This window comes from Carya illinoinensis, chromosome 2 (assembly GCF_018687715.1).
Source record: "Carya illinoinensis cultivar Pawnee chromosome 2, C.illinoinensisPawnee_v1, whole genome shotgun sequence".
NCBI lineage: Eukaryota > Viridiplantae > Streptophyta > Magnoliopsida > Fagales > Juglandaceae > Carya > Carya illinoinensis.
The window spans coordinates 34,686,332-34,707,900 of NC_056753.1; the positions used below are offsets into that span (position 1 = coordinate 34,686,332).

Consider the following 21,569-nt stretch of genomic DNA (forward strand, 5'->3'; position numbering starts at 1 on the left):
AATAAATTTTATTAAAAATAAGATTAATTTAAATTTTAAATATCAATAAATTGATATTGATACGTAAGCGACTTTCACGTAACAAAACTCTTATAATTTATGTGAGCCGTGGTCTCCTGCTACAGTTTTCCATATTTTCTTTCTTTCGTGTATTTAAAGATTTTCATTTCTTCTGTACTCGATCATCAAAGCGATTCGTCTCTCCCGGAGCTCTATGTCAGCCGCATTGTACCTCCCTATCCGTATTTCCCACTCATAGGTAAACTCATGAATCAATTCAATTCTCATTTATCTGCCAACCGAGAATGTGAAACGTAGCTCATTAATCTCGCTTATTACAAATATGAATTCTAGTACCTCTTTTTTTTTTTTTTTTTTTAAAGGAATTCTAGTACCTTTGAGATTTTCATTATTCTATACGACCTCTATATTATTCTTATGCTGGTTCCATTATTATATTGTTTGAAGTTCTGGCGTCAAGATTGCGCGGAATTGGTACGTTTTCGGTGCTTCCCGTACTGGATCTGGAGGTACTTTTAGCAAATTTTACCCTCAGCTCGGTTACTTTTGAAAAAAGTGGACGACAAGAAAAACACATTATTCTCTCTGTAGCCTTTTGTCTCTAGAATGGGAGAAAATTCAACAACAATTTTCCAAACGGCCGCATTGAGCTCAATTGACCGGGATTTGTTCAATTTCGACCACGTATAACTTGTACATGCACATGAACACATAAGCCATTTTTATTTTCTATGCACACTCGATTGTTTTCAGAGATAAAATGAAATAAATTGAGACTAAAGTTGAAAGTTGAATAAAATATTATTAGAATATATTGTTTTAATATTATTTTTGTATTGAGATTTGAAAAGGTTGAATTGTTTATTTTATTTTTTATTGGAATTTGAAAAAGCTGAATTGTTTATTTTATTTTGTATAAGAATTTGAAAAAGTTATTAGAATTAAGATGAGATGAGAGTTTTCTGAAAGTGAATAAGCGAGAATGCTTTGGGTTTGTGTTCCTTTGTGGTTCTGTGTAATACCCCAGCTTTCAGCATTTCAGTTCTATCTCTTGAATGGTTCGTGTCTACCAGGTCAACACGCTTTGGGTATTTTTGATCAAATTAGTACTCATAAAAGGGGTCTGCAAGTCTAACATTCTTTCCCTGGGATTAAAGCTTTGTCAGGATGAGTTGAATTGTGCTTCGTTTCCAGGGCATCTGCTGAGGCACAAGGCTCAAGATGGGGATCTTTGATGGTTTGCCAGTGTCTTCCGGCAAAGCAGTAAGTTCAGCTTGCTTTGTATAACTTTATTGGATGCATAAGGCCTACTTCAAATTAGAGTGCTCAATAAAAGTTGTTTGTACTTGGCAAACAAGTGTTTCCTCGCCCTGTTTGGTTGGGAGCACCGATGTTGAGAGCACTAATATGGAATGCAAAATGTTTCGCCAACATGATTTTGATCATGTTTTAACAGCTGTAGCAACTAGAATGGTAGTCCTCTTTTGAAATGTGGGCATCTGCTAGAGTCTAGACTCCGTCTGACTGTGTCATGTTTCAACCGTACCTATTTTTTATGACAAGGAATTCCAAAGACTGTGCAAATGCGACATAGTTATTAAACCTGGAGACTGTTTGAACTGTATTTATATAAGTTGCTGTGGGTGTAATCTTCTGTATTTTTCTTCTTCTCAATGTTCCTGTGATCTTATGGTATAATGCAGTATCTGAGGGAAGAACTTACAAGAATAGATGAGAGTTGGGCCACAGGACGCTTTGATTCATTACCTCATGTTGTCCATATTTTGACATCAAAAGATCGTGAAGGCGAAGTTGAATCTTTGAAGGAGCAAAGTGACGTTGTTGAGGAGGTTGTGAATGAAGTGGTGCATGCTTATCACAGTGGCTTCAACAAAGCAATTCAAAACTATTCCCAGGTTTTGAAAACTTTTCTTTTTCACTCCACCGAGAGGTAGATAGAAAGGGTGGTTTCAGTATATGATATATTGATTTCAGTTTCTATGGGTTAGACTTGGTGATGCCGAGATGGGGGGCAGTAGACTTGTTAGCATGCTGGAAATGGTGGTTTGATGGTCACCACGGTGAGATGCTATGGATAATGTTCTCAATTTGTTTGATGTGGTGCATACGGAGAGAAATGCCTGGAGGTTACTGGATTGCACAAGGACTGCTGTTGGCCTCGAGGCTTTCTTTTCCCTTTACAATTGTTGTTGTGTGGCTGGACTTGAGTTCGTCCCGTTTTAAACGATCTGTCCTTCTTGGCAGCTCACCTATGCTTTTCTAGTTTTAACTTTCCTGATTTCGTGATATTTTTACTTTGACTAGTTAGGTGTATCTAATGTATACACCATGTTTGCTTGGATAGTCTTTTTTATCATTAATAAAGCCTATCTTATAAAAAAAAATATTTATCATTGAATTTTTTTTATCCCAGTCCCCCTCAGGCACCTTGGGGATAAAAACAGTTAGATCTGCAGCTACATTTTGCGTTGTTAGTTTATTTATTAATGTATCTATTGCTTCAGATCTTGAGGTTGTTTGGCGAATCCACTGAAAGTATCGCTGTCTTAAAGGTTGATTTGGCTGAGGCAAAGAAGCATCTTAGCACCCGCAATAAGCAATTGCATCAATTGTGGTATCGGTCGGTAACATTGCGTCACATAATTTCCCTCTTAGATCAAATTGAGGGCATAGCCAAGGTTTGTCTATACTCTTTCTAGCTTCCAGATAATACCAGATTCAACAGTGATTGGGGAACTTTGTTCAATTTAAAGTTTCAATCACCTAATTGCCATCCTACATTTAAAATGCAATGCCTGCGCAACTGTGCCTGGAACTTTTTGCTTTTCAGTTGCCTGTCTTATTCAAATATAAATGCATGCATATCATTGTAACTTTACTAAGTTTTTTCAAACCTTTACTTGGAAAAAAACAGAAGAACGTGTTAGCTATCAAAACTAAAATGTACATGCGCTCTGATCTTGTCACTTATAAACTAGCACTACAGTTATTCTGCTTGAATTATCTGCTCGCCACAGTTCTGGTGATTCTGAAAAATGTCCATGTTGTGCACTTGAAATTGGCTCAGGTTCCGGCTCGTATTGAAAAGCTAATTGCTGACAAGCAGTTTTATGCTGCAGTTCAGTTGCATGTTCAATCAACATTGATGCTTGAGCGAGAGGGGCTTCAAACTGTAGGTTTTCTAACCTTTTGCTATGGTCCCATTCCTGTAATGTCCCGTGAAAAGTTTTGTATTAATTTATTTTTGGAACTTGTATTCCAAAAATAGAAGTTACATCCACATACCTGATATCATGGCCTGTGGCCTATATCATAATAATCTAGTTGTATTCAATAAAGCCTCAAGTCATCAGTTCACTTCACTTATATAAAAAAAAAGTCATCAGTTCACTTCAGGAGAATACTGTTTTTATCATGCAGTAACCCAGCCATCTGTCAATTCACACTCTACCTTTAGGCATTTTTTAAATGTCTATACTGTAGGATGCTTTGATGTTTGCAAGATCTGAAAACCGTATCTTGACCACCAAGATTTCACTCTCTTTCATCGGTTCACATAGCCTTTGAAAAGTCCCACCTTAGTCCTGTGTCTTTAAAGACAACCACTCAGAAGAACTATCTACGGTATCTGCAAATAATAATGCTTGCAAATATTTTTCTTTGTTTATTCACATTTGATGTTCTAGTACCAAGTGAAAAATGTGCATTTTATTAAGTTTTACGTGGCCCAGGTTGGTGCTCTTCAAGATGTCCGGTCAGAGTTGACAAAGTCGCGAGGAGTTCTTTTTTACAAGGTTTTGGAGGATTTGCATGTACACCTGTACAACAAAGGTGAATACAGGTATTCAATTTTCTCAACCCTATTAGTGTTGTTTGTCGATTGGGCTTGTTTACATATACTCGTGGCAGTTACTCAAATCCATTCTGATTAGTTTTTTTGGATAACCATTTAGAGATTTTGATTGAAAGAGAAACGTCCTTAAGCGCACACAATTTTAGAAGCTAATCCAGCTCTATAGTTTTTCTTGTGACTTAGCATGCTACTTTGTTTGGATTGCAATAATTGATTTAGGGCTCATTTGGGTAATGGGATGAGATGAGAATTCTATTAATAGTACTGAAATGGGTTGGGTTAAGATGTTCTATTGGGTTTTGGGAAAGGAGAGAGAAAAACTTGAACAAAAATATTATCAAGTTAAAATATTATTAGAAAATAATTTTTTAAGAGTGCTTCTATATAGAAGCCTTGTACACCACATAGTGTGGCACATTTTTTTTTCTCCTAAAATTTGAAATTCCCAGTCAGTTATTAACTTGAAAAAGCCTGCACAATGGGGTCCAACATTAGTCATTATTCCTACTTCTCTCTTGCTGGTCGCATCTCCATTCTTCTCTCTTTCACTTCGGCTACTGTGCACAATGGAGCCCATCCCTCAAGAAGCCGTTGGAGTCAACATCTACACCGCCTCTCCCACTGAAGAATCGACCCAAGCTTCAAAAACTTACATGGAGATGGTCAGAAGACAGATCCGGGCAAGATTTACAGAAAAGTTTTGCAACCGGTGAACAAAACTTCAAAAAGGGATTTTCGCACAAATGTTTCACCAAATGGATTTACAGAAAAATGTTTCACCAAATTTTCGCAAATGTTTCACTAATTGGATTTTTCTCTCAAGGCAAAAAAATAAATAAATAAAGACGCTTATTTACTCAGCAAAGGGAAGTTGGTTTCTGAAGAGAAGAGAGAAGCACGGGGGGAGAGAGAGAAGCAACAGCTCAGGAATGGGAAGTTCGCTTTTGAAGAGAATAGAGAAGCAGGGGGGAGAAAGAGAAGCAACGGGGAGAGAAATAAGTTGGTTTCGAACCATGACTTGGAAAACCCGGTCTACAGGTGTGCACTGTGCTGTGGTCCTGTGGAAAACCAGCCTCCAAATAGATTTTTCCATTTTTTTAATATAATTTTTATTGTGAAATTTGAAAAAGTTCTATTGTATTTTGTGTTTTGTTTGGAATTTTTGAAATGGAAAAGTGTTTGAGTGATGTTTGAGAAGGAAATTATGAGAAGTTTTGAGAAGAGAAGAGATGAGATGAGATCATCTTAATTCTTGAAGAAATTCATGGGTCTAACTCATCTCATAAAATCGGTTCAACAAGATAGAGTTTCTCATTGCTTATAAACATGCTCAAGACCTTATTCACATGTAATGTGGAATTTATTTCTCAACACCCTTCCTCACGTGCTGGTCAGTATTTTTCCTGGTCCTTGTCACGGGGTGAGTAGTGTGGGCCCCCCCCATTCGTCCTGTGTTAAGTTCTAATACCATGAAGAAATTCATAGACCTAACTCATCTCATAAAACCGGTTCAACAAGAGATGGTTGCTCATTACTTATAAACATGTCCACAGACAGAGTGAGATTTATTCATAACACTTCCCAAACAAGCCCTAAGTCTCCTTTTGGTGTTTTAACAAAAAGCTAGTGGTAGGAGCGGGGGACTTGTTCTTGGGAATGAGTTTTAGGTTTAATAGTGAGCTTGTTTATCATTAGGACCACAATTTTTCTCAGTTACACTTATCAAAAATAAGTTTCTCAGTTACAACGCCCACTATTTCTTAAGAGCCATTGCTTTTATGAACTTTATTGCCCTTAAGCTATATCCTGCAGCTCAGCTGCCTCAAGCATACATGAAAGAGATGACGAAGTGCCAACTACCACAGCTGTTGTGTTATCTGTGAATAATTCACAATCTCTATCTCGAAGAACCAGGCTACTGAAAGGTGACAACCAGTTTGGTTTCCAAACAGATGGATCATGTAGGCCGAGTTCTGTTGATGGAGGGTAAGATTGCACAGTACTATTTAATTGTCTCTCTGTGCTGTTTCTTTTGTTATCTGTTTCCTGAACGACCTTTCTTTTAACCCATATTTGACCTATCCTTTTTCTTAATCTATACTTCAAGTTTTGCTTCACTTTTATCTGATAAGCATGTGCAAATTCCCCCCTCTAAATATACATCAGAATGTGCTTTCAGGTTCTCTTTTGATAACCATGACAAGGAGGGTGCTCTGGAAGATGCTGCCTCAGATGGGAATATGTCATCAGTTGGGGTCAATGGTGGAAATGGTAATCTAAAGGATGCCAAAACTCTTCCTCGCCAGACACCAATATGGCTTTTGAATTCCACTCCAGATGAATTTCTTGTAAGGTTTCTCATAATTCAATCTCATTTTATGTCTTGTTTTGCTATTCTCATCTTCTAGGATGAAGCTTGGGGTGTTATATTATATATAGGAGACAATAAAGAAGAGTGATGCTCCGCTTCATGTGAGGTATTTGCAAACCATGGTTGAGTGCCTCTGCATGCTTGGCAAGGTTGCAGCTGCTGGGGCTATAATATGGTTTGTTATCTTTCCAACATATTTCTCTTAGATTCTGTTTGAAGCATTATTTAGAAAGAATTAAATTTCCTCTAGAGATGTATTGGACAGAATCTTCATAATTATATTTGTTGTATTTCATTTTCTCACTCTAGAAGATAGAATTTTTAGGGTTGGTTTCTTTCTCCCCTTTATCCTTTCCTTATGGATCTGGTCTGTCTTTAATATTTCTCATTCTGGACAATTTTACTAGCTGTTTTGTCAATGTTTAAGTTTTATTTGTATTGACTGTTCTATCCTACAAAACATTAACTTAGTATATGCAACTAAATCACCATCAAATACCATCTATGTTATCTCATAAATAGTGAGATGTTTTTTTTTATTATTAGTACAGTGCTTGAGATTTTAACAGTGCCAATATGGTTCTTTAAATGGAACCTCTGGATTGAATATCTGTAGAATATACGGCCAAATTCATTTACTAATTAAAATTCTCAGATTCTATTTGTCTTAGATAATTGGAATTACTGAATTGTCAAATGGATTCCATGATCCTTTCAGAGGATTTCCTCTCATTTTATAGAACAAATTTACATGGCTATGTACTGTCTATTTTGAGCGGAAATACCACCTAACATGTGATTCCTTCAATTACGTCTGATGCTTGACAGCACTGTGTGTAGCACCACCTAACATGTGAGGCCTTAAATTACGCTTGATATTTAGCAATGTCATGTGTAGCCTACAATCTAAAATACTACAACTATACAATATTACAAATAATGAGAAGACTGTTGTACGTTGATAGTCCCCCTCAAATTGATGCGGGTTGATCAACAAGTATCAATTTGCTACTTAGGAAGCAATGTCAATGACGAGTGAGAGCCTTGGTGAAGATATCAGCAATCTGTAGTTCAGTGGAAATATGTGGAAGAGTGATAACACGAGCATCAAATGCTTCACGAATAGAGTGACAATCTACTTCAATATGCTTCGTGCGCTCATGATGGACAGGATTGGCTGTGATCTGAATAGCACTCGCATTGTCGGCATGTAGAGGCGTTGGATCGTTCTCAGAAAAATCTAACTCAGCAAGCATACCTCGAAACCAAATAATTTCAGAACAAGCTAAAGACATCGCTCGGTATTCAGATTCTGTAGATGACTTAAAAACTCTGTCTTGCTTCTTACTTTTCCAAGAGATTAATGCATCACCTAAGAACACACACCAACCAGTGATGGAGCGACGTGTATCCGCACAACTAGCCCAATCAACATCACTATAAGCAGTAAAACGAGCGAATTGCCGGCCGGGAAGAATAAACCATGGGCAGAAGTGCCCTGAACATAGCGTATGATCCTACGGACAGCAACGAAATGAAAGTGACGAGGAGTCTGAAGAAATTGACTGACTTGCTGTACAGCAAAAGAAATGTCTAGTCTAGTAATGGTGAGATAAACAAGGCTACCCACCAACTTCCGATATAAACTGGGATCAACAAGTAAGTCACCCTCCTCTTTGCGAAGCTTGACATTTAATTACATGGGAGTATCAACAGAAGTAGCCTCCTGCAGGCCAGCTGTAGCCACCAAGTCACTAGCATACTTATGTTGATTGAGTGAAATACCAGAGGGACTACGATGCACCTCAAGACCAAGAAAATATGTGGGAGATCTAAGATCTTTCATATGAAAGGACTCTGAGAGATGACTCTTGAGCTGGCCAAGTAAAACAGAATCGGAACCAGTAATCACAATATCATCAACATAAACCAATAGCACAACAATACCCATATATGATTTCTGAAGAAACAAGGAAGTGTCATACTTGCTCTGCTTGAATGAGAATTCTAATAAATTAGTTTGAAATTTATCAAACCAGGCCCTTGGAGCTTGTTTGAGACCATAAAAAGAGCGACGAAGCTTATACATATGTGAGTTTGGAGAGGGTTCCAATCCCGAGGGTGGCTTCATATAAATACATTCTTTAAGATCCTCGTGAAGAAAAGCATTCTTGACATCCATCCGATATAGTGGCCAATCATTGGAAGCAGCAAGAGCTAAAATTGTACGAACAATGGTCATCTTAGCCACAGGGGCAAAGGTTTCTTCATAATTGACACCATATTCTTGATTATTTTCAAGTGCAACAAGTCAAGCTTTATAACGATCCAAAATCCCATCAGATTTAACCTTAATGGAGTAAACCCATTTACAACCTAGAGGAACTATGGTGGAAGGATAAGGTGCAATATCCCAGGTGTGATTGGCCTCTAGAGCAGTAATTTCTTCCTGCATAACTTGTAGCCAACAATCATGCTTGACAGCATGTGAGTAGCATGTGGAAATATTAAAATTGGACAATGTAGTAGTAAGAGCAGAAGCAAACCACCCATACCTATCCGGAGGTACAGATACTCGAGAGGAGCGACGTGTCGGGTGCTCTGAAGCTACTGTAATGGACTGATTTTGGTGCATGGTGGGATCAGATATTGGTTGAGCCACTGGAAGAGACTGTGGGCAGGAGCGTCTTGTATACACAAGACCTGGTTTAAAGCGAGAGTTGATTTGATGAAGATCTGAAAACTGTTGCTCAAAAAATGGGAGGACCACAGTAGAAGAAGAGAGCACAGATGACACAAGAAAGAAATGTTGATTTTCAAAGAAAATAACATTCCTAGAAATGTGTGTACGATGTAAAGTAGAATCATAGCAAACAAATCCCTTTTGACACACATTATATCCCAAGAATGCACATCTAACAGATTGAGCAGATAATTTATGTCGCTCATGAGAAGGTAAATGAACAAAACATACACATCCAAAAATACGAAGATTCTCATAACTAGGTTGTGTAGCAAACAAGCGGAAATAGGGAGACTCCATGTGTAAAACTTGGGACGGTAACCGATTAATCAAGTGAGTAGCAGTTTTCAAAGCCTCAACCCAGAACATAGATGGAACAGAGGATTCTAATAAAAGAGTACGTACCACATCAAGAAGATGACGATTTTTACATTAGGCTACTCCATTCTGTTGGGGAGTAGCAAGACATGTACGTTGATGAATAATACCTTTAGAAGCCAAGAATGCCAAATATTCACCACCAGAATCTGTGCGTAATGTCTTAATAGTTCCAGAAAATTGATTGTCAACATACGCTAAAAACTTAGTGAAAGTTTGAAAAACTTCAGATTTAGAGTAAAGAAAATAAACCCAAGTGAATCTGCTATAATCATCAATGAAAGTCACATAATATTTAAATTTTTCATATGAACTAACCGGGGAAGGTCCCCAAACATCACTATGGATGAGATCGAAGCAGTGAGAAGCTCCACTAGCATTCAAAGGAAATGGAAGAATTTTACTTTTATCAAGTTTACAAGAATCACACTCAAGATATAAAGAGGAACGTATTTTATTATCAAGAAAATCCGAGTGCAAGACATGAGAGAAGATTTGAGTGCTAGGATGACCTAAACGACAATGCCACACCATACTCAGATCAGGAACATTATTACAAGCAAAAGACTTAATTGACGAGACTGAAGAAAGTGCTGGAACAAGTAAAAATAATGGAAACAAGCGCCCCACTTTAGGTCCCTTCGCGATCGGCTCCCCTGTTACTTGGTCCTGCACAACACAACCATTACCAGAAAAATTAACAGCACAATTATTATCAACTAATTGACCAACAGAAATAAGATTTGTGGAAAGTTGAGGAGCAAGAAACACATCAGTAAATTTGGAAGAGACATCTCCGACAACAGCGATGGGCAAAGAACTGCCATTGGCAGTCTGAATGGTAGATTGACCAGCATAGGGCCGCACATGACATAGAGCACTGGCAATATTCGTCATGTGATTAGAAGCACCCGAGTCTACATACCAGAGTTTAGTATAATTTTTACCTTGAAACCCCATTGTAGATAATGCCGAAATTAGCATCTGTTGCACCATTTTTGGTATGCAGTAATTTGTTGCGGGAGGTACAAAAGTCTGAAATGCTTGGGCCTGACGATTTTGGGGGCGAATACTACAGTCTTTGATAATGTGACCCTTCTTCTTACAATAAGAATAATATTTCTTAGGACAATTAGCAGCAATATGCCCATGTTCCTTGCAGCAGAAACACTGTAAGGTGCTAGAATATGCAAGTGGTCCTCATCGTTGAGCAGCATAAGCTACAGGAGCGGACCCTATCAGAGAAGCTTGAGTACTAAGCCTTTGTTCTTCACGAAGTAACTCACCAGAACAAACATCAAGAGAAGGAACAGGAGAATGATTCAGAAGAGAAGAGCGAACAGATTCATACTCGGGACGAAGTTTCATAAGGAACTGATCATGACGATAAGTCTCATGAATACTTTGAATAATGGAAAGAGAGGCAACAGGAACATCTGTGGTAACCAAATCAGAATATTCGTTCCAAACAGTCAGGAACGCAGAATAATAGTCTTGGATGGAAAAATTGTCATGTTGAAACATGGCAATCGTATGCTCTAACTGAAAATAACGAGCACCGTTATCTTGATGATAGACTATCTTTAAGTAAGTCCACATTAATTGAGCGGTGCGATGGTCGTAAGTGGGTGACAATATGTGGCTCAACCAAGCCAAGAAGCCAAGACATAATCCTAGCATCAAGCATAGCCCAATTTTTGGATTTATCAGGGTTGGATGCACAATCAGTGCCGTCAATATGACCCCAAAGATCTTTTCCCTTAAGAAAAAATTCAAATTGAAATGCCCACATAGAATAATTATTACCTGTAAACTTGGTACACAAATGTGCGAAGTCCATACTAATTAAATGGTACACACAAAGGCCAAAAATATCACAAAGGGTGAGACAAAAGAATGGACTAAATGAATTATAATTATAAATATCACAAAGGCCACGTGGAAGACTAATGGAATCCAGGACAAGACAAAAGAAAAGGATTATAATTATCAAGACTCAAGGACCCACGGCAGAAAATAAAAAAGAATTATAGTCAATGTGTTTGACTATGCTTAACAGCCTGTACTCAAGCTGTATTCCACGGCAAAAGAAATGAGCAAATGGCCAAAAACAGTATTGCCGACAGCAGGAAACAGATTTGCAGGAAAAAAATAATCGGCTAGCAGAGTTGCTGAAAAACAGAGAAAGAGGTGCCGACAGAAAAAAAATTGCCTAAAACAGGAAACCAAGCTCAAGAGACGCCGAAATCAAGCACAGAACCAAGAAAATAAAGAAACAGCACAGACCCAGCCGAGACACAAGACCAAAGGTACCGAGGATACCAAATCACAAGAGAAATAGATCAAACACAAGAGAGAAATCTAAAAATTCGAGAGAGACAATCTTAGGCTCTGATACCATGTCAAATGGATTCAATGATCCTTTCAGAGGATTTCCTCCCATTTTATAGAACAAATTTACATGGCTATGTATTGTCTATTTTGAGCGGGAATACCACCTAACATGTGATTCCTTCAATTACGTCTGATGCTTGATAGCACTGTGTGTAGCACCACCTAACATGTGAGGCCTTAAATTACGCCTGATATTTAGTAGTGTCATGTGTAGCCTACAATCTAAACTACTACAACTATACAATATTACAAATAATGAGAGGACTGCTGTACGTTGACATGAATATCTTCACAAGAGTGGTGGGATGATGTCAATGAAGAGTGTCTATTGAGCTTTCTGACTAATTTTATGCAGGGCACAATTTTTAGAGGTTTAGAGGTTGTTATCTGCTAATCCGGAATGTTCTAAAGCCAAAGATGTTGCAAACTGTAGCGAAAAGATGTTGCAGACTGTAGTCTCAACAATTTTCAATCCAGTGTTCCATGATTATGGAAATTTTATTGAACACATACGTTTTGAATATAATTTGTGATCAAGACTGAGTTACATTGAACAGGTGTATTTGGATTTTTTACCTTATGGGAAATTCATTCCAATATGTACATTATGATGACATAAATGTTATTCATTTTTTTTTTTTTTTTTTTGCAACAGCCAAAGATTGCGACCGGCAATTCATGAGATAATCACATCCAAGATTAAAGCTCATGCAGAACTTGTTAATTCTTCAAGGTCTGGCATCAGTCAGGGTGAGCGAAATGCTACTCCAGGTCTTCATTTTATAAAAGAACAGCTAGAAAGCTTCCAGTTCCCCAAACAAAAGCATCAGAACGGGATATCTCTGGCTGGGACTCTTTCTGCGGTTAGTCCTGTCTCTCCTGTGATGGCTCCCACAGGAAGAGCACAGGCAGCCACAAGGGAGCTTCTGGATTCAATTTTGGACACAGTTGTTCGAATATTTGGTGAGATAACTACTTTCTTATCTTTTACTCTACTTTTAATGTTGAACCTAACTTTCTCAGTATTACTCGTTCAGAGAATCATGTCGTCATTGGAGAGATTTTGGAATCAAAATCCACTCATCAAATTGAAGTGAACACTCCAAGGTCAAGGCCAACAGATTGGAATCCTGATTCTGAAGCATCTCAAGTTACTGGGGGCTATAGCATTGGCTTCTCCTTGACTGTTTTGCAGGTAACCTAGCAGCTTTAAATTGTTGCCTAATGCCTGGTAATGAATTTGAAGACCATTCAACAAAAACAAAAACCAGTATTAATTAACCTGGGAATGAGCGGGCATGATTCCTCTCCAACTTATTCTTTTAACTGATCCTTCTTTAATGTGCCAAAGAGTGAATGTCAACAATTCATTTGTGAGATTCTGCGGGCTACTCCCGAAGCCGCGTCTGCAGATGCTGCCGTACAAACAGCTAGACTTGCAAGCAAGGCCCCTTCCAAAGAAAAGAGGCAAGAACCTTTAAATGAAAATCTCTATTACGTGATATTCTTTGGATCACTTTTTCAAATCTTTTCAAATTATGATAATTGCTCATATTTCTTCCTTTCCTTTTAATTATCATAATTTAGCTTTAAAAGTACACCTAGAGGGCCATATCCTGGTGTCATTTTTTATCATAATAGATTGAATTCTCACATTTTTTGTCAAACAATCATGTAATATGCATGTTTATGGGTTTCAGGGACCGGTCAGAGGATGGTCTTACCTTTGCTTTTCGTTTTACAGAAACAACAATATCTATTCATAACCAGGGTATGCTGAAGATGCATTACTCACATTTACTGGATTATTTCTCCATAAATAGATTTTATATTTAGGTGATTGAATCAATTTGTATGGGATCCTTTAATGACCATAAAATTATCTCATTTATTGTACTCTCAAATCCTAATTCGACAAGGGGGGAGTAGGAGGGGTCGCAATGTTTTGCAAGAAGGTTATGGATCTGCAACAGTCTTACCTGAGCAAGGCATATATCTAGCTGCATCTATATATCGACCTGTGCTTCAGGTTTTGGACTATCATTGAAATATGTATGTTTGCTTAATGGGTTTTCCTGTTGGCCTTTTCTGACCACACGTTCTCTGCAGTTTACAGATAAGGTTGCTGCAATGCTGCCAAAAAAGTATGCCCAGCTTGGGTAAGCTCAAAACTCTTGTAGTCTCTCCTTGTTCAGTGTTATTGCTTATACAAAGAATCACCACTTCGCATGAAATAAATTTTTTTGTACTCTTTCTGTCTTACATACTTTTTTCTCATTTATTGCTGAACTGAAATTGGAATATGGCCCTGCATGAGTAGGGAGATTTGGATGTGGAGGAATGCATCTAGACATTGTGCTTTAATTTTTGTGTTCTTATAATTCTGCTAAGTTTCAATCTATATCATTTTATTCAACTGATTATTTTTCTATGATTGCATGACAGTGGGGAAACGTTGTAAATTCAGTGCTGCAATTCCTCTTTATATCACTTGGTTTGTGCATTTGAACTCTCCAATTCTTAAACTGCAGGAATGACGGATTGCTTTCATTTGTGGAGAACTTCGTGAAGGACCACTTTTTACCAACTATGTTTGTAGACTACCGGAAAAGCGTACAGCAAGCTATATCAAGCAAGTTCTTTAAACTATTTTCCCATGGACTTTATTTAACAATATTGTTTAGAACTGATAACTCGAATTGCTCTCTCTCTCTCTCTCTCTCTCTCTCTCTCTCTCTCTCTCTCTCTCTCTCTCTCAAGGTGCTAACTTTATCTATTCCAATGCTTTAAGAGGCTATAATATCAATTCCCAGGGCCCATCTAAGTGCTGTTATCTCTTGTCATACTTGCACTTGTACGCAAGAGCCTCATGGAGCCATAAATCTGGCACTTTGAGAAGTAATTTATTTTAGTTCTTGAAAAGGGGCAAAGCTCAAGTACACATTTTATAACAAATAGAACACAAAAGTCGCAAACCCCTTTGAAGGCATCAGTTACATTTGGAAAAACAAAACAATACAAACCAGTGGAGCTAAATATCTAGGTGGAACCAATGTAATTTTTTTTAATAAGCTCTGGTGCTTATGTAGAGTAATCTTAACACCCTCGTAAGCTCTACCATTGTGTTTGCTCAGAAATCTTTACATAAATCACTCCGGCCTATGTAATGCCCCAATGGAAGGCCCAAACCACATGGCCTATACTCATTACTCACTATACAATCTTCACCTGCCTTGCAAATTGAGCTTCCACTGTTGCTAAAATGTCTATTTTGTAAAATTTCCAATGTTAATATGCTCCCAGAGGATACAGTCTGAAATTGGAAAAGGCTATAGTGTAACACAGCATTTTCATGTTGCTTTTGGCATCTGAAGCTACAGAAGTTTCAGAAAGAATGAAATACCTTTACACTATTTAAGCATATAGAGAAGTCTTTCCTATTCCTTTAAATTTTAAATCCGTGCTGCATCTACAATAGGTATGGTAGTTCGATGACTCTTTGAGAGATTATTTGATGATGCCTATGTCCCTGGACACATGTTGATGTCTGTTGCCTCTTCTTCTTCCTTTTTTTTTTTTTTTTGCCAAAAAAAAAAGAAAAAGAAAAGAAAAGATCTTATTTATGAGTGATCTTTAGGTCCAGCTGCATTTCGGCCAAAGGCGCATGCTGCGTCCACTTATACTCCATTGGTTGAGAAGGGTAGACCAGTCTTACAAGGGCTTTTGGCTATTGATTTCTTAGCAAAAGAGGCAAGTCTTGTGTTTCACATCTTAGTAGAAAGCACCCCCCCCACCCCCCCCCCCCCCCCCCCAACAACCCCCACTGAAATATTCTGCACAAGTCTATTAGATTCACAAGATCTATTTCTGGCTCTATTCTGGATATATGTTTTAACAGTTTCTAGAAATTATCTTTTATGCATATATTTTGGTATTTCGGCCATGTAAGTTAAACTTATTTAATTATTCCAGGTGCTTGGTTGGGCTCAAGCAATGCCTAAATTTGCTGGTGATCTTGTGAAGTATGTGCAGACTTTCCTTGAGCGTACATATGAGAGATGTCGTACTTCATACATGGAGGCATGGGTTTCTCCATTTTTACTCCTTTTGACTTGTTACATATTTGCAATCATTATTTTCGGTTATATTTTTCTTCCTCCATTTTTTTTGTGATAAGTTTATCCCTTATTTTCTATTTCCTTGCATCATGGGATTTGCTTTTGCCTGCTCATAATTAGTTGGATTCGTGGTGCTTTATGCCATGATTTAAACAGGAATAAAAACTCCTAATTGAAATAATGCTTCACTATTCATAATTTTTTTTTATCCATTCTTGCTTACGAAATCTCCTGTGAGAGTCCTTTTTCACATCTTTGAAATTTTCGCCTTGTGAGACAAGTTTCCAGTAGCAAATGTTTAATCCTCTTCTTTTCCACCACTGGATATTTAGTTCGCTGCCTGTTCTCCTTCATATTCCATCTAGTGTTAGTGAGCGGACCATCAGTTCCATTTAATGATTTTGAATTAAATTTTTATCATTTTTTGTTGTAAGTTCCACTGCTTCAATTATGAGATGTACCAGTGATGTGTTATCATCGTTTGATAATTGTGGATATTGATCATAAATTGGCATTTGGATAAATTGATCAAAACTACATTGAAGTGTTGACATTGCATAATGTTTTTGATATATGCTCCTCACTCCTAAATTAATGTTTTGATATTGGTGCATATTTAAGTTGGTGGTTATAATGCATTAGTAAATTGGTTTATGTAATGATATAGCTGTACAAGTTGCGATTAATGCAAGCACAGTACCCATTAGGAAATAATACAAGTTTAAGATCACCTATTACAGAGATAAGTAATCATACACACGCCTAAATTCAATCCTTATGCTATGTAATGCTAGAAAATTCAAACAAATACTTGGTCTTCATTTCGTATCTGTAACGAAACCTTTTAAAGAGGTGGCTCATAACTGCTGCAATGCATATTTGTTGGTGATTATGTGTCTTGGAGTCGCAAAGGAGGACCCTTAGTACACACACTGTGCACTCAATTTTTTGAATGTTTAAACAAACCTGTTTTGATAAGTAAACCTATTGCTTCTCAAAATCTTTTTATAACATTTCAGGCGGTGCTTGAGAAGCAGAGTTATATGCTCATTGGGAGGTATGATATTGAGAAATTGATGCGACTTGATCCAGCAAGTTCTTGTTTACCAAATTCACTTGGTCAGTCAAACATGGATAGCAATGCTGGAAGTGTTGAGGTTGAACTGGAACTGAGCGATTTATTGTTGGCTTTGAGGCCAATTAAGCAGGTCTCTCCTTTGCAACAACAAATTTGTGTTCTTACTTTTGGAGCTATTCATTTCTCTCCATTAAAGGGTTGTTAGATCACTTCTCTGAATATATTTTAGTTTGCGAAATCTTGGTGATTAATTGACTCTCACTGCATTGAAGTGTTAAAAACCATAGATATGAGGATTGTGTTGACGTTACTTTGATTTTTTCTTGTTCAGGAGAATCTAATCCGTGATGATAACAAACTCATTTTGCTAGCATCCCTTAGTGATTCATTGGAGTATGTTGCAGACTTAATTGAGAGGCAAGTTTTCTCATCTGGTCACAGTTCTAAGTTATGCTGGAGATCTTAATAACGCCTCGCTGAGATGAAAATGATTATATATGGGCAAATAGGGAATTATCTTCCTCCATCTTGTTGCTTTCTGAAAGTTCCTAGCAGCTACTTAAATTGATTGAAGCACAATTCTCCTGCTATTTGCAGGCTTGGACAAATAAACTCAAGAGCATCAATTCAAATAGAGGAGACTCCCAAGTACCATCATACTCGAACAAGCAGTGCACCTACTAGGGATCTGGCATCATTTGCTGATGAGTACAGAAAATTAGCAATAGATTGCCTTAAGGTTTTACGTGTAGAGATGCAGTTGGAGACAATTTTCCATATGCAGGTTTGTAAAACTTTTGTTACTTATATATTCTATGTCTTAATTGGGATAGAGAGAAGATAAAGGTGTTAAAAAGTGAAACATTTAACAAGGGATTATAACTTGAGCTCATTTAGCATTATGACTTAAACAGGAAATGGCAACTAGGGAATATTTGGAGGACCTAGATGCTGAAGAGCCAGATGACTTCATTATTTCACTCACCTCTCAGGTCAGTATTTTCAGCTTATATGGATGTGTACAATAGGGAATCTTGGCCTACTTGGAAGACATTCTTTTGAAAAAAGGACTTCCGAAAGAGATGCATTGTGGATTATTATTTCTGGATCTCATGCAAGATTATATTTTTTCTCTCTCTAGTTGTTAGTTATACTACTTTAATCTTGGAAGTATTTATAACTTTTCAGTAGGAAAAAAACAGAAATAATTCTGGGTTTTTTTCAGGCAACGAAACAAACTTGGTATAATCTTGAAGGAGATTTTTAACATTTTTTTGTTTGTAATATGGAAAAGAAAGCTTGGTCAATATATCCAAGTTTTAGTACTAGTAAAGAAAAACACATTTGGTTTAACCATTTTCTCTTCCTAAGTCGATTACCCTTTAATGCATAGATTCAACTAAACCTTAATCCAAGCTAATTGTGCTGACAACTCTTTCCATCCTTAAATTGCATGGAGTTTGATACATGGTTCATCTTTTGACAAGGAGAGAGAGTAGAAGCAAGTTTTAAGTATTGATGATTATAAAGGATACGCACATAATTGAATCGCACTAAAAACATTCACACCGCAGCTTATCTTCTTGGAGACAAATCTTACATGTCTTTTATGTATTTTACCTGTAGATAATGCGAAGGGATGAGGCGATGGCACCTTTTCTTGAATGTCCAAAGCGCAATTACATATTTGGTGGAATTTGTAGCATTGCTGCGAATGCATCTATCAAGGTTTTCCCACACTGTGGTTTGTTATATTTTAATGTTTTTTTCCTACTTCAACATGTTTATGTTTCAAGTTGTAGTCCCAAGCAATTTTCACATCTCTGATTGACTGCTAATGAGTAATTTGCAATGTTTAATCAGGCTTTGGCTGATATGAGATCCATTAACCTTTTTGGGGTTCAGCAGATATGCCGGAATTCGATAGCATTAGAACAGGTACGATTTGTTCCAACAAATTGTCTCTGTTCCTTAAAACTGAGTTGAATGATGAAAGCAAGCAGATATCAGATTTTATTTGTTCCCATGAATAAGATAAAAAAGTAATGCTACATACAATCACTTTTGCATACTCCTGGCGCACTCCACTGATGTGATTGGCTGTATCATTTTTTTTTAATACTCAACTAATCACATTAATAAAGTGCACAAAAGAATACGTAAAAGTAATTCCATACAAAATTTTTGTAAGGTAAAAATACTTTGATGCAATGAATACTTATCAGTGCGCCTGTTATCTTAAGCTAGCTCTTACTTGAGCCTTCAATCTTTCAATCCTTCTTTAAAATCAACTGCCGATGCAATTTCACTAAAGGGAAAGCGAACAAGATTCCTCTAGTAAATTCAAAGGGTTAAACCCTCAACTATTCTCCTTTGATGTTTATCCGAGTTTTCATTCATGTTTAATTTAGCAGCATGATGGAATAAGATTTGGTCCTCTTGGGTCAACAAAAGTCTGGGCAATGCAAATCCTTATGTCAAAACTGTTGTATGAGTTTGAACTGCATAACAATTGGGGCAGGTTTCTTACCTGCCAATGGCCCTCAACATTTGGGTGTCATTTTTTAAAAAGTTTGTCATTAGGGTGAGAGCCAATGCAAAATATCTTTCGAACAAGGGTGGTCATGTATTATATTAAGGCCAACCCCAAATTGTGGGAGCAAGGTTTTCTGGTTTTTATTTTGATTTTATGATATAAAATGCTACCTTTTTATACGTTGTTTTGATTGGCACTGCAGGCGCTGGCGGCTATCCCATCAATTAACAGTGAAGCTGTGCAACAGAGATTGGATCGTGTTCGTACTTACTACGAACTTCTAAACATGCCATTTGAGGCAAAGTCATGAACTTAATAGCTTATTGTTTCTGACTTATTGTGTTGCCACGCCACCAGTGATCAGTGTTCCTATTCTTGTTTACAGGCCTTGCTAGCCTTCATTGTGGAGCATGAGCACGTTTTTACAACTGCAGAGTGAGTTGATATGACCGGCCTACACTTTTCTCTTGGTTGGAGTACATTTTGTGGTTCGTGAATAACATAACACACACATCTTTGACAGGTACGCTAATCTTCTGAAGGTCCAGGTCCCAGGAAGAGCGATTCCTGCTGATGCTCAAGATCGCGTATCAGAGATTTTCTCTCATTAGCTTTTTACCAGTTCTGGATGTCAACGTGTCAAAGTTCCTGGGTTCTTCGTCCTAGAGTGGCATTTTTCCAGCTTGCAGGTTAGATCCTTATTTCTTTAAGGAAGGCCTGATGCTGCAAACGGATGTAGATGCCACTTCCATAGAATTCGCCACTTCCGTAAACGAGGATGCAAGTCTGGTGAGAGATACTGCTACTTCTTTTCTTTTTCTTTTTTTGGCAATTTGTTCGTGTTTAGTATCAATTTTGGGTGTTTTATGTTTGGCTTTATGTAGCTTCAATTTTGCAATCCTTAAAACACAAAATCCAATGTATGTTTCCAATGCCGATTATAAATAAGAGTTTTGCTAAATACAAGTACAGTCGTACACTAATCTATGTATCAATACTGATTTATTTATACTTAAAATTTAAATTAATATTGTTTTTAATAAAATCTATTTTTTGATCAATCACATCACATTGGTGCACAGATTAGTGCACAATTGTACTTGCAACTATATTTTTTCTATAATTAATTTGAAATAATTTTCACATTTTTCAGATCTAATGTACGGACAGACGTGACCTGAAATTTATTATCTACTCCTGCGTTAGAGATAGATACGTTGTACTTCCAACATTAATCTCACATATGCAGATCACATAAAGAGCTCAAGCTGTAAAATGACCTCCACCATTCAAAACGAACAGTAACAAACCCTCTCAGTTTGTTCACGGCAAAATACACCTATGAAGGAGGGAGGCTTCTTAGGAAGACGGTTCGGTCCCTTCGACAATCTCTTGCAAGGTCTGCAAATGCCCACAAGAAACGCAGATAATAATATCCTCAAATGTTTTTTTTTTTTTTTATTGGTTTTTCGTTTTCACATGAATGGGTTTCGGCCTGAAGGGAAGATTTCGAATTGGCCACTCCTGATTTCTTAACCGTGGTTCCAGTTCAATTGGTTTATTGAGAGCATTGGCAATGGTCTAGCCATTGTCAAGTCCAAATTTTGGCTAGAATTGTAAATTTTAGCTATAATCAAAACTTTTAGCTAAGTCCATCACATTGAACTAGTTATTTTGAAGTAAAAATAATAATATAATATTTATATATTTAAATAATAATTTTAAATACAATACAAAACTGTATGCGAAAACGATGGAGCTGGGCGACGGAGGCATGCAAAAATGAAAATGAAAATGAAAACAGAGACAGAGGCATGCGACAGAGTTGGGCGGCCCACAAGTGGCTCAACGGAAGTCAGCTGCGCCAGAAGAAAACACCGTCGATCTGCATGGCCTCGTGACTGAGAGAGAGATAGAGTGATCATCAAAGAGAGAACGGAGATGAATTTGAAAAACAAATCGCACGGCGTTGAGGGGAAGAACCTCACTGTGAGACGCGGCTGTTAGTGCGACTGACGTGCAGTACTCGGCGGCATCTTCTAAGGCGATGTAGAGG

At 37.4% G+C, this 21,569-nt stretch overlaps 1 protein-coding gene across 8 annotated transcripts; it reads left to right on the forward strand.

The window, feature by feature from the left end:
• The first annotated feature begins 88 nt into the window (after positions 1–88).
• Positions 89–21,163, forward strand: LOC122301280 (exocyst complex component SEC8-like). Of its 8 annotated transcripts, none has more exons than XR_006240158.1 (29): positions 89–259; positions 469–530; positions 1,095–1,284; positions 1,725–1,937; positions 2,547–2,720; positions 3,110–3,214; positions 3,774–3,883; positions 5,708–5,881; positions 6,075–6,243; positions 6,335–6,441; positions 12,437–12,744; positions 12,819–12,976; positions 13,133–13,248; positions 13,482–13,552; positions 13,701–13,810; positions 13,891–13,940; positions 14,313–14,413; positions 15,419–15,531; positions 15,754–15,861; positions 16,919–17,107; positions 17,309–17,394; positions 17,575–17,761; positions 17,892–17,969; positions 18,604–18,705; positions 18,841–18,915; positions 19,716–19,811; positions 19,899–19,948; positions 20,037–20,302; positions 20,667–21,163. XR_006240158.1 is itself a non-coding variant. In XM_043112515.1 (28 exons), the coding sequence occupies exons 3-28, from the start codon at positions 1,243–1,245 to the stop codon at positions 20,122–20,124; spliced, it is 3,180 nt and encodes a 1,059-aa protein (XP_042968449.1). In that variant the 5' UTR covers positions 89–259; positions 469–530; positions 1,216–1,242; the 3' UTR covers positions 20,125–20,490. The 8 variants fall into 8 exon arrangements, 1 of the variants encoding a protein (XP_042968449.1); XR_006240156.1 differs by having other exon boundaries at positions 1,179–1,284; XR_006240155.1 differs by having other exon boundaries at positions 1,216–1,284.
• The last annotated feature ends 406 nt before the right edge of the window (positions 21,164–21,569 follow it).